We start from the raw sequence: 13,306 nt of genomic DNA on the forward strand, positions 1-13,306 counted from the left end.
GTACCTATCTGGCTCCAACCTCAGAAAAACTGATTTTTTTCTTATAGGTAGGGCAATTTTAACTTTGCTTTTTCCATCTTATCTTACAGGTGTATGTCCATTCCTGTGACCATGAGGGCTATTCGGAGGAAGGCTGAAACCATTCAGGCTGACACCCCAGCTCTGTCCCTCATTGCAGAGACAGTTGAAGACATGGTGAAAAAGAACCTGCCCCCGGCTAGCAGCCCAGGGTATGGCATGACCACAGGCAACAACCCAATGAGTGGTACCACTACACCAACCAACACCTTTCCGGGGGGTCCCATTACCACCTTGTTTAATATGAGCATGAGCATCAAAGATCGGCATGAGTCGGTGGGCCATGGGGAGGACTTCAGCAAGGTGTCTCAGAACCCAATTCTTACCAGTTTGTTGCAAATCACAGGGAACGGGGGGTCTACCATTGGCTCGAGTCCGACCCCTCCTCATCACACGCCGCCACCTGTCTCTTCGATGGCCGGCAACACCAAGAACCACCCGATGCTCATGAACCTTCTTAAAGATAATCCTGCCCAGGATTTCTCAACCCTTTATGGAAGCAGCCCTTTAGAAAGGCAGAACTCCTCTTCCGGCTCACCCCGGATGGAAATGTGCCCGGGGAGCAACAAGACCAAGAAAAAGAAGTCATCAAGATTACCACCTGACAAACCCAAGCACCAGACTGAAGATGATTTTCAGAGAGAGCTGTTTTCAATGGATGTTGATTCACAGAACCCAATTTTTGATGTCAACATGACAGCTGACACGCTGGATACGCCACACATCACTCCAGCTCCAAGCCAGTGTAGCACTCCCCCAACAACTTACCCACAACCAGTACCTCACCCCCAACCCAGTATTCAGAGGATGGTCCGACTATCCAGTTCAGACAGCATTGGCCCAGATGTAACTGATATTCTTTCAGACATTGCAGAAGAGGCTTCTAAGCTTCCCAGCACTAGTGATGATTGCCCACCCATTGGTACCCCTGTTCGAGATTCTTCAAGTTCTGGGCATTCTCAGAGTGCACTCTTTGACTCTGATGTCTTTCAAACTAATAATAATGAAAATCCATACACTGATCCAGCTGACCTTATTGCAGATGCTGCTGGAAGCCCCAGTAGTGATTCTCCTACCAATCATTTCTTTCCTGATGGAGTAGATTTCAATCCTGATTTATTGAACAGCCAGAGCCAAAGTGGTTTTGGAGAAGAATATTTTGATGAAAGCAGCCAAAGTGGGGATAATGATGATTTCAAAGGATTTGCATCTCAGGCACTGAATACTTTAGGGGTGCCAATGCTGGGAGGTGATAATGGGGAGACAAAATTTAAAGGCAATAGCCAGGCTGACACAGTTGATTTCAGTATTATATCAGTAGCTGGTAAGGCTTTGGGTCCTGCAGATCTTATGGAGCATCACAGTGGTAGCCAGAGTCCTTTATTAGCCACTGGGGACTTAGGGAAAGAAAAGGCTCAAAAAAGAGTCAAGGAAGGCAATGGCACCAGTAATAGTAGTCTGTCAGGCCCAGACAGTAAACCAGGAAAACGCAGCCGGACCCCTTCTAATGATGGGAAAAGCAAAGATAAGCCTCCAAAGCGGAAGAAGGCAGACACTGAGGGAAAGTCTCCATCTCACAGTTCTTCTAATCGACCTTTTACTCCACCTACCAGTACTGGTGGGTCCAAATCTCCAGGCAGTTCAGGAAGATCTCAGACTCCCCCAGGTGTTGCCACACCACCCATTCCCAAAATCACTATTCAGATTCCTAAGGGAACAGTAATGGTGGGCAAGCCCTCTTCTCACAGTCAGTATGCCAGCAGTGGTTCTGTGTCTTCCTCAGGCAGCAAAAGCCACCATAGCCATTCTTCCTCCTCTTCATCTGCTTCTACTTCAGGCAAGATGAAAAGCAGTAAGTCAGAAGGTTCATCAAGTTCTAAGTTAAGCAGCAGTATGTATTCTAGCCAAGGGTCTTCTGGATCTAGTCAGTCCAAAAATTCATCCCAGTCTGGGGGGAAGCCAGGCTCCTCACCTATTACCAAACATGGATTGAGTAGTGGCTCTAGCAGCAGCAAGATGAAACCTCAAGGCAAGCCATCATCACTTATGAATCCTTCTTTAAGTAAACCAAACATATCCCCTTCTCATTCAAGGCCTCCTGGAGGTTCTGATAAACTTGCCTCTCCAATGAAGCCTGTTCCTGGCACTCCCCCATCCTCCAAAGCCAAGTCCCCTATCAGTTCAGGTTCTGGTGGTTCTCACATGTCAGGAACTAGTTCAAGCTCTGGCATGAAGTCATCTTCAGGGTTAGGATCCTCAGCCTCACTGTCCCAGAAAACTCCCCCATCATCTAATACTTGTACAACATCTTCCTCTTCATTTTCCTCAAGTGGCTCTTCCATGTCATCTTCTCAGAACCAGCATGGAAGTTCTAAAGGGAAGTCTCCCAGCAGAAACAAGAAGCCATCCTTGACAGCTGTCATAGATAAGCTGAAGCACGGGGTTGTCACCAGTGGTCCAGGGGGTGAAGATCCAATGGATGGTCAAATGGGGATGAGCACAAATTCTTCGAGCCATCCCATGTCCTCCAAACATAACATGTCAGGAGGAGAGTTCCAGGGCAAGCGTGAGAAAAGTGATAAAGACAAATCAAAGGTTTCCACCTCTGGGGGTTCAGTAGATTCTTCTAAGAAGACTTCAGAGTCAAAAAATGTAGGGAGTACAGGTGTGGCAAAAATTATCATCAGCAAGCATGATGGTGGCTCCCCCAGCATAAAAGCCAAAGTGACTTTGCAGAAACCTGGGGAAAGTACTGGAGAAGGGCTAAGGCCACAGATGGCCTCTTCCAAAAACTATGGCTCTCCAATGATAAGTGGTTCCACTCCAAAACATGAACGTGGCTCTCCCAGCCATAGTAAGTCGCCAGCATATACCCCCCAGAATCTGGACAGTGAAAGTGAGTCAGGGTCCTCTATAGCAGAGAAATCTTACCAGAACAGTCCCAGTTCAGATGATGGCATCCGACCACTTCCAGAATACAGCACAGAGAAGCATAAGAAGCACAAAAAGGAAAAGAAGAAAGTTAAAGACAAAGATAGAGACCGGGACAAAGACCGAGACAAGAAAAAGTCTCATAGCATCAAGTCAGAGAGTTGGTCTAAATCACCGATCTCTTCAGACCAATCCTTGTCTTTGACAAGTAACACAATTCTGTCTGCAGACAGGCCTTCAAGGCTAAGCCCTGAATTTATGATTGGGGAGGAAGATGATGATCTTATGGATGTGGCTCTGATTGGCAGTTAGGAACCTTATTTTCTAAATAGATACGGCCAGGGAGGAACTAACGTTTATATGTAAACCAACACAAAGGGGTGACTCAGACAGGTCTGATTTATGTTTGGGTGGAAAAAGGCATAGCTTTAATACTAAGCCAAGTGAATTTAGAAAGGTATATTCAGACCCTATTAAAGAGATCCCATGGTTTGATAATACCAATAATTTCTATTCCTCTGCCAGGAAGAACATGTTAAAAATACTTGCTTAGGAAAGGGACAGGGAGAGGGAAGGGTGGGAAAACAGTTTAGTGGGAAATACTCATTTTTCTCCCTCTTTTAGGCCCTTATTAGGCCATGTTTTGAACACATTTTAGTGCATGCATTTAAGGGCTGGGCAGAAAATGAAAAAGCAATACATTCCTTGATGCATTTGCATGAAGGTGGTTCACCTTTGGGTAGTTGTCCATTTGAGGCATGGACACTGAAAGACATTTGTCATGTTGGACACAAGCAATGTCTGGTGTCAGAAGTGATTGAGGGAGAGATGATGATTTTAACTATTTATTTGTAATATTTTAACCCTTTTATGTTTTTATGCAGTGTTTCTAAATCTATGAGGCTTAGGGTTCAGGATGATGGGAAGCAAGGTTTATTGGTGATTAGAGAGCTTATTGCTTGGGCTTGATACTACAGCATTAAGCCCAAATAGTAGTCAGAGCCCACCTTTGGAGTTACATAGAGAAACCAAAAATTATTTTAGGAAGTTTTTCATAGAGTTAATACATCATAGGAATAAATACTAGGAGTTACCTCCCTGTGGAGGTGATTGATTTATAATCCTTTTCCTTTTAAAAAAGGTAGGGTGTCTTTGGGATTTAAACATGTATTCAGATATAGTAAGGTGTAATGTGGGACAGCCTTCCTGAACCAGTGGCATGAAAACCTTTACAGAATTAATAGTTCTCCTATTTCCACAATGTGCCAAAAGTCTGCATCTCAGCATTTATTTGCAGGAGAACTGATGCCATTCCTAAGAGCTGGGCTCTTTGTCTCTCTGCACCACAAGGAGGAGTTCAGACTTTAATACTTCACTGTAGTGCTCCCTGAGATAAAACAGTAAAAAAGAATTTGCAGCCATAGTTCACTTAAAACGATTTCAAGCTCACTTAAATAATGGGGGCCTGGAATGCTTGTGAGCATGAAGATAAACCCTTGCTACTGTGTAGCAATACAATTGGACCTTTTTGGAAAACAGGTCTGACTCTGGATTCTGGGGGACATCAATAAGAAGCCCTTCTCATAAATATAGAAATCCAGGAGACCATTTGAGTACAACAGAAGTTCTCAGTATTTGGAGGGTCCTCTCAAAATTCTGCGGCCTTACTTTGATTTTGACACCTGCACTGTGCCATTCCTGATGATTCCATTCAGGATCTCTATCTGCGGGGTGGGGCATAATCCCCAGCACAACTCTTCCGGATTAGAAACAACAACAAAAAAAAGCCAGATGATTCATGTGTGTGTGTGTGTGTGTCATAAGTGGAATGACTTCATCAGATGTGGAAGAAGATTATATTCAACCGTTTCTACAGGTTGGAGTTAGCATAGAATTGGAAAATCCACTTTGGCTTTCTTTCCCAACTGTCTCATTTCCTCCAGTGTTCCTTTCTTGGTCATCAGCTCTGCCACTTTTATGTCCCAAGGTAATAAGTCGGAAATGAAATGTTGCAAAGTGGAACAAGTTATCAGTTACTGTATCAGTCAAATATCTTGGGTGACACTAAGGACATGGGCAAGGTGCTTTATCTTGTGATGCTTATACAGTAGCAGTCTCAGACATAACAACTGAGTTGGATTTCTCACAAGTATCATCTAGTTTTGAATCCTGTCCCATTTGTTTCTGCAGGAAAACTAAAAAGTTAAATGGTTTTTAAAAGTTCTGGGTGGGGAAAAGCTTGTAGAAAACATACTGCATAGTACCAGGGGTTCAGCTCCTCCAAGCAGAGCCAACAAATACCAGAATGAGTAAACTGGGAAGCCTTTTCACCTTTCTGTCTTCATACCAGATCAGAGAATCCCAAGATAGGATCTGGATGAAGGATAAGCTCCTGAAATGTTGACGGGCACACCCCACACACTGACCCAACATCCGCATTTGCTTAACAGGGAGCTGGGGCTAAACTGTTTCACCCTGCCTGAGAACCAGGGAGCACTGCATTTCTCCACAGGGTGGAGGAGAAGAGGCAGAATAAACCAAGTCTGGGAACCTCCCTCCTATCTAGGTGTACTCACTCTCCTGTTTCAAAAGACAACAAGGATATGAAGTCAACTTCTACCTATCTTTTGCTGCTGGTGTCTTATATATTAGTTTGACCTGATTATTCTGTCTTTTGGCTTCATATTGGGGATTCTTCGTCAAAATCTGTTCTGATGTATATGAAGATTTCAGATTCAAATTCAGTGTGTCTTAAAACAGTGTTTTCAGGGTGGGAAGGGCTGAAACTGGATAAAATTGTTGCCAAAAAAAAAAAAAAAAAAAAAAAAAGGTTGATGACTCTTGAAAAGGATTTTCCTTCTCCAGGCCAAGGTCTGAAAATCTAGTGCAGCCATATCATGAACTTTCTGAAGAACCCTTTCAGGGAGCCAGTGATTCATACAGTATCCACACACTTGAATCACAGCAGATGTCAGTTTAGGAAACATTCATAATCCCTTGGCAATCTTATTTTCCCCCTTTCATTTCTATCTCTGCTCCGTGTTTCTATCTTTGAGTTTGTTTTGGAGGAGCAGCAGGTGTTTCGTATCTCAGAAGCTAGTTTAGAAATTAATGCTCAACTAAATAGTGAGCTTTAAATTCTGCGTTTAAAATGCACATCAGGAGCAGTGGGGAGGGTCTTTTCTAAAAAGGAATCAAATTTGATTGTGTGTACGACAGTTCTGTAAATATTTTGGGTTTTCTGTTTTCATTTTTTGAAAGTAGACAAAATCTGTGGGAATTTTTTCCTGAAACATTAAAAAAAAGTCTGTTTATTTACATGCAAATAAATTTCTTTGATAAAATTAATATGGCTACTATGTGTGATGAAATTTTGACCTGTGAATACTTTTCATTCAGCTTTTCAGAAATCAAAATTTTTTAAAAAATTAACTCCCCTTAGTATCACACTAAATGAGTCCACAAAAGACCTGTGAAAATTGTTTTCATTACATTTGATTTAGTGTGCCAATTTTTATACTTTGTGTACTTACTTTAGGTAAGACTAAATTTGAAGGCTAGAGAGAGTACTTGGGATCAGAGAATATAGTAATATAATATGGAATTGAGAAATGAGTTTTCTTTTTTGTCTCCCTCTCTCCCTCTCCCTTTTGAACTTCATCTCCCTGCCTGCCTGCCTGCCTGCCTTCCTTTCCTTCCTCTTTTGCTTTGCAGGTCCTGGGGCTTGAACTCAAAGCCTGGGTGCTGTTCCTGAGCATTTTTGCTCAAAGCTAGCATTCTACCACTTGAACAGCAGCTCCACAGCTAGTTTTTTTTTTTTTTTTTTTGCACTTCATTGGAGACAGATTCTCAGGGACTTTTCTGGCTGAGGCAGCTTTGGAACTTGATCCTCACATCTCAGCCTCCTGAGTAGTTAGGATTACAGGCATGAGGCCTGGCAATAAGTAAATTTTCTGAAGCTAAACTCCATGCTTAGGAAGATTTTCACAGGATATAAAAGATAAGTTTTCAGAGTAATAAGCCAGCTAAAACACCTGTTTTTACAGGTCTACTGCACTTGCTGCTTTTGGGCAGCAGGCCAGCTAAAAATGCCTATTAACAGGTCTGGAGCACTTGTAAGTGGGCTTTTTTTTTTTTTTTTTTTTCTTTTGGTCTTGTGCTGGTCTTTGGCTCTGCCTCTGCTTTTTTGTGCCAGGCTAGCACTCAACTACTTGAACCATAGCTCCACTTTTGGCTTTTTGGAAGTTCATTAAAAAGTCTCATGAATTTCTTTACGTGGATTGGCTTTGAGCTGCGATCCTCAGATCCCAGCCTTCTGAGTAGTATTACAGTTGAGAGAGAACACCTGGCTCTAATGGTCATTTCTTAATCGGATTCATAACACTCCAGTTACTAAAACTAGTAATTAAAAGGGGTGTGAAGTCAAACACTCAACTTCTTTGGGAGCATACAATTAGAAGCAGTACTGCTGCTTCTTCCAGGACAGAGAATTTATAAGGGTTTCTAGTATTTCATGTTTGAAACATTATAGTGTCTCGTTAAGGGACAATTCTCATTAAGCTGTGGAAATTCGTTCATAAATTTGGGACCTTGAAGGCTGGAGTTGTTAAAGTATAATAGTATGATGCCAGACCAGATTCCATCCAAGGAGCCCAAATCCCAACAAAGTATTAGTTTCCACTGGGCAAATGCCCCCGCCTACTCCCTCGTACACGCTTGTTTCTCCCGCCAAAGTGGCGTCAGGCTCAGGCTCTCACCATAGAGAGCCCTGATTGGAGGGCAGGCAGGTACTACAGCCCATTGGGTGCCAGAGGCGGCGGAGGGGGCGGGGAAGCCAAAGGCCCTTCTGCCTCTCCCACCCCCATCCCCTGACTCGCGCCCCTCCCCCAGCAGAAGAAATGTGATTGCTGGCTTTGGCACTGCACCCCCTAACCCGGAGGCCCAAGGTGTGGCCTAGCCGCTACCCCTAGAGCAGAGTAGGGTGCTCAGCCAGTCCCTCAGGCATAATTAGCCCCCGCCTTCCCAGCCATGCATAAGGAGACACCCACCCTGCAGTGGCCCCCTAGGCCTCCCTGCAGCACCCGGTAATGCAATCCAACGGGGCGGGGGAGGCGGCGGCGGCGGCAGCAGCAGCCACGGCAGCAGCGGCGGCGGCGGCGGCGGCGGCGGCGGCAGCAGCAGCACTACCCCAACCAAGAGACATCCAGAAAGAGGAAAATGGCTCCGAGCAGGGACCGCCTGCTGCATTTTGGGTTCAAGGCGACAGTGAGTGATAGGGGAAGGGAGTCGGGTGGCCAGGAAGATGTGTCTGCTAGTCCAGGCTTCTGGGAAGAAGTGACAAGACTAGGGGTTGGGGGACTAAGCAGAATGCTCAAGGTTTCTGCGTCGGTTGGTGCGTGCCTGTTTGCCCTCGGAGAGACGGAGAGGGGGACCGGGAGGGGGGCTCCGTGCCCGTGCGCTGACCCCCGGCTTCCTTCTGCCTTGCCAATCTGCGAGCACGCGCGCACTCGTATCCTGCCCACAGCCCCCCTCCACAAACACACACAGACACTTGGGCACTTCCCTGCCTCGCCTTCTCCCGGTGGGCTCGCCTGCCTCAAAGGCGGGAGGACACTGCCCGCGGCCGCCCGGCGTCGGGGCAGCTCGCGGGCGGGCAGCGCGGGGCTGCACCGTCCGGGGCTGCACTCGGTGGGGGAGGGGTGGGCTCGCGCCGCCAGCGCCGCCGCGCGCTCCTCCCCTCCCCCGGCGTTCCGAGGCCCGGGCGGCTCTGCCCAATGAGAAGCGGCGTTGCTGGCAGGTGGGGAGTGTTTTTGTTTTGGGTTGAAGTTGAGGCTGAGGAGAGAGCTGAGCTAGCGACAAGCAGTCGTCGCGGCCGCGGTTGCCGCGGAAGGTAGTGGAGGCCTCGCTGGACTCCAGGGACCTCTTCTTTCTGTCCGACGGTCCTGACCTTGCCCAGCCGCCACCGCCTTCCCGTCCCGGAACTCCTGGGCCTGCCCTGGGCCCCTTAGCTTTGCACTCCGCACGCCGCAGCGCCCTGCCCGGGCCGCACCCGCCGGCCCCATGAGGAGGGACGTGAACGGAGTGACCAAGAGCAGGTTTGAGGTGTGAGCTCGGGGAGGGGAGGGGGGCTAGGGGGTGAAGGGGGAGGAAAAGGCCAGTCCCACTCCCCCCGCCCCCCTCGAAACAGTCGCTCCGCTTCGAGCCACCTCCCTCGCCGGGCACCGCCACCCACCACCGGGGAGGCTTGCCAGCTCATTCTCTTCTCCCGCGACCCGAAAACCCAAGCAAGCCGTTCTTTGGGGCTCGCCTATTGCCCCTTCCCACTGGCGGACCCCGGAGGGGGATTAGCTCTAGCGCCCTAATTCCCCCCTCCCCCCATACCACTCAGCTTTCCATTCTTTACACAACCCTTGGCTAGCCTCCTTTCACCCGGCGAAAAAGCATCACGGCCCCAAACAGCCGGAGTCCTGCTTTTTTCTTCCTGCTGCCTTCCTCAGGAAGCATTTGTTGTTCGCAGGCCATTTCTCCCGAGTTTTTGAGGCATTCATTGATAGGGAGAAGTGGGGGAGGGGGGATTGGAATGATAAGAGGCGACCATGGGTTTTCGGTCCTGGGCTGGGTTTGGGGGTATTGTTTCTGATACTTCCTTCTTCTTTCCCGTTTAGTCTGTACTTTGGTGGCTCTTTGTTTTCTGGAAACTCCTAGATGTTTCCATTCTTTGAGATTGGGACAAAAGTCTAGAGAAACTCCAGGAAACCCATGACGGTCTGTTTGCTTCTTAGGAACTTTTTTTTTCTCCCTTGACGGGGAGGTTTATAGTTTTGGGATTGAGGAAAGTTCCGACAGAAAGTCGGAAAAGAAGATGCTAATAATCTAGTTGGGACTGAATTTCTTTGGGAAGTCAAGTATTGTAACGAACGAATTACAATACTATAAGAACGTGCAGGAAGTGGATAAGGGAGAAACTTACACAAGAGTAGATGTTAACTGGCCTGTTCTGGCAGAGAATCAGGCTGACCTGGGATCACTCGAGTGTATCAGTCTCACCGGGTGTTTTGCTTCATCTCCATTTAAAGGATGTAAGTGCTTAAGACAAAAACCAAAGTGTAAGACAGAGGTTTCAGGCAACTGAGCATGAAAATCTTACCTACTGGGTCTTCAGTATATTCTATTCTTTGATTTCTTTTTATGCTTGTGAGGAAAATACTTGAAATTAGCCACAATGATAATCAAGATAGGGTGCATTTGGAGGAAGTTTATATTTAGAGCTACAGTATTAAGTTGCTGATGAGTGGAGAAAAAAATCAAAGAATGGTCACTTTCATATGTAACTTAATCTCAAAGTATTGTAGCAAAAAAATGACTTGGTGCTTTAATAGGACACTATTGCCCTAATGCAGTGAGCCCAATAAGTTAGTTTATAGTAGTTTCATATTTAGTAAATAATGTGAACGTCCAGAATGTCATTAAAGTTACTAAATAAAAATTTGGAAGTTAAGAGGAATCAAAAGGGAATCCGCAAAACTGAACATTGGAGCCTGGCTAACGCCTGTAACCCTAACTACTAAGGAGGCTGAGATCTGAGGATCCTGGTTCAGTGCCTGCCGGGCCTGGAAAGTCCAGGAGACTCTTCTCCCATTAACCACCAGAAAGCCGGAAGTGGTGCTGTGGCTCTAGTGGTAGAGTACTTGCCTTGAGCTGAATAGTTCAAGCCCTACATCTGACACACACACACACACAATCTTGAGCTGAATAGTTCAAACCCTACATCAGACAGACAGACAGACAGACACACACACACACCCCACACCCTCCCCCCCAACATTGGGTTGGTGATAGCCCTTTGCTGCTGCAATTAGCTCTTTATTTTGTTATTAGTTGCTGAATAATTATTAGAAAGACTAGTGCTGAAATATGTACTATAAAATTGCTTTTCTACTTTACATTTTTAATATTTTAATTTGTGGTTTATATGTACTGTTAATTTACTAAAGTAGCAAAAAAACTTACTAGGTATATTTGTTTACCTTAATTGTATGTAGCTGGCAACTAACTTTCTAAATAGGATCTGAAAAGGTTAAAAAAAAAAAGAAATAAAGAGAGCTGGGTGTGGTGGTTTACAACTAAAATACTGATACTCCAGAGGCTTAGAATAGTAAATTTAAGGCCGTGTTGGGCTACTGGGTGAGTTCAAGGCCACTGAAGGTTAAATTGCGAGACCCAGCCTTATATATATAAACAAACAGAAGAATGGGGAGTGGGAGAAGTCCTTGTTTACTTTTTTCTTTTCTTTTTGATAGTATAGATATTTGAACTCTAGGCCTCAGGGTTTTGCTTAGATAGATTGGCCCTACTAATTAATCCAGGCCTCCAGCTCTACTTTCTGTTGATTATTTAGAGAGAGAGTCTTTTCTGCCTAGTAGTTTGGAATCACCATCCTCTGGTGACCCTCAACCTTCTGAGTAGCTAGGATTATAGGCATGAGCCAGCAGCACTTGGCTCTCCTGTACTCATGTGACTCAAGTGTTAATAAGCCACATGTTTTTCTTTGATTATGATATGACATGCTACATGCCAGAATACAAATGAAAATGGCTATAGTGAGTTTTCATTTTTTTGTGCAAGTCCTAGGACTTGAACTCAGGGTCTGAGCAGTGTTCTTGAGCTTTTGTGCTCAAGGCAAGCAAGCCTTTTGCCACTTGAGCCACAGCTTTATTTCTACTTTTTCACCAAGTGGGAGATAAGAGTCTGTCTGGGCTTTAGATCACAATCCTCAGATCTCAACCTCCAAGACCCAATGAATATACTTCTTTATAGTTTGTTGATTGTGTGTATGTGTGTGTGTGTTGGAGCTGGGGCAGTATTGGAGCTTGAACTCTGGCACTGGGTTCTGCCCTTCAGCTTTTTCTCTCAAGGCTGGCACTCTACCACTTGAACATAGCTTCACATCCAGCTTTTTGTCTCATCGACTTTCTTTCCCTGGGCAGACTTTGAAATGCAACCCTTAGACCTTAGCCTCCTGAGTAGCTAGGAGTAGGTTTTTTTAGTGTTGTTGTTGTTTTTTAAGCTGATAATTGTGAGTAAATTGTTGGTGGTGTCTGAATGAGAATTTTGTGAGTGTAGGAAATTTTTATAACAAATAATAGCAAGTTTCAAATTGAAGTATGATGAATAAAAAGTGAAAAGGTTTTTCCCTCCTTGGGACAATAACAGGAACTTAAAATATTTGCATAGTGGATTCATTGTCATCTCTTTAACTGTATTTTTTTGTGTGTCTTTTCTTTTTTGGTACTGGGGATCGAACCCAGGACATTGCATTTGCTAGGGAAGCGCTTTGCCACTGAGCTACATCTCAGCCCGTCATTGTCATCTCTTTATGGAACATTTTACTTTTGGAAGTTGTAACTGGAAGCTACATGCTTAGTTTCATACTCATGGACAGAGATGTAAGAAAACTTCCAATGTAAAATCAAGAGAGAAGCCAGGTGCCAGTGGCTCATACCTGTAATCCTAGCTACTCAGGAAGCTGAATGTCAGGATTACGATTTAAAGCCAGTCTGGGCAGGAATGTCTGAGAGACTCTTGTCTCCAATTAACCACCAGAAAACCGGAAGTGGCACTGTAGCTCAAGTGGTAGAGTGCTAGCCTTGAGTTTAAGAGCACAGGGACAATGCCCAGACCCAGAGTTCAAGACCCATGACCAACAAAAAAAAAAGAGGGAGTACTTATGAGTAGCATCCTATAGAATAGCCAAAGTAGGTAATTAGGAATTAAGGAGACTTGAGATGTAAAACTCATGTTGTTCCTTGCTCTATCGCCTTATAGCATTAAGTCTATACAATAATCATTACAGTTACATAGTGTATGTTGAATTGTGATACTCACTTAAGATAAAATTCATTCCTACATTATTAGTAAACTTTTTCTTTTTTTTTTTTTTTTGTTAGTGGTGAGGCCTGAACTCTGGGCCTGGGCACTGTCCCTCAGCTCTTCAGCTCAAGGCTAGCGCCCTACAGTTGAGCCACAGCACAACTTCCAGCTTTTTCTGCTTATGTGGTGCTGAAGACTCGAACCCAGGGCCTCATGCATGCAGGGCTCTACTGCTTGAGCCACAGTGCCATTTCCAGTTTTCTAGTGGTTTATTGGAGATAAGAGTCTCACAGATTTTCCTGACTGGGCTGGCTTTGAACCGAGATCCTCAGATCTCAGCCTCCTGAGTAGCTAGGATTGCAGGAATGAGCCACCGGCACCTGGCATTTACTGCTAATTCTCATGGTTCTGTTTTACAGTTGAAGAA

At 45.2% G+C, this 13,306-nt stretch overlaps 2 protein-coding genes across 6 annotated transcripts in view; both read left to right on the forward strand.

The window, feature by feature from the left end:
- Med1 (mediator complex subunit 1) overlaps positions 1–6,348 on the forward strand; it is a 37,342-nt gene extending 30,994 nt beyond the window's left edge. For 2 of the 4 annotated variants that reach the window (XM_070028135.1, XM_070028137.1), the window contains one exon: positions 90–5,589. In XM_070028135.1, coding sequence (XP_069884236.1) covers positions 90–3,321 — 3,232 coding nt within the window. In that variant the 3' untranslated portion in view covers positions 3,322–5,589. Of the gene's footprint in view, positions 1–89 lie in introns of all 4 variants that reach the window. The other 2 variants (XM_070028139.1, XM_070028138.1) reach the window with 2 other exon arrangements.
- A 1,572-nt stretch (positions 6,349–7,920) lies between these two features.
- Positions 7,921–13,306, forward strand: part of Fbxl20 (F-box and leucine rich repeat protein 20) — a 69,920-nt gene continuing 64,534 nt past the window's right edge. The window contains exon 1 of one of the 2 annotated variants that reach the window (XM_070028140.1): positions 7,921–8,274. In XM_070028140.1, the coding sequence (XP_069884241.1) occupies positions 8,227–8,274 (48 nt within the window). In that variant the 5' untranslated portion in view covers positions 7,921–8,226. Of the gene's footprint in view, positions 8,275–8,824; positions 9,112–13,306 lie in introns of those variants that run through there. The other variant, XM_070028141.1, reaches the window with a different exon arrangement.

Source organism: Dipodomys merriami, unplaced genomic scaffold (genome assembly GCF_024711535.1).
Source record: "Dipodomys merriami isolate MVZ:Mamm:240054 unplaced genomic scaffold, mDipMer1.0.p SCAF_19, whole genome shotgun sequence".
NCBI lineage: Eukaryota > Metazoa > Chordata > Mammalia > Rodentia > Heteromyidae > Dipodomys > Dipodomys merriami.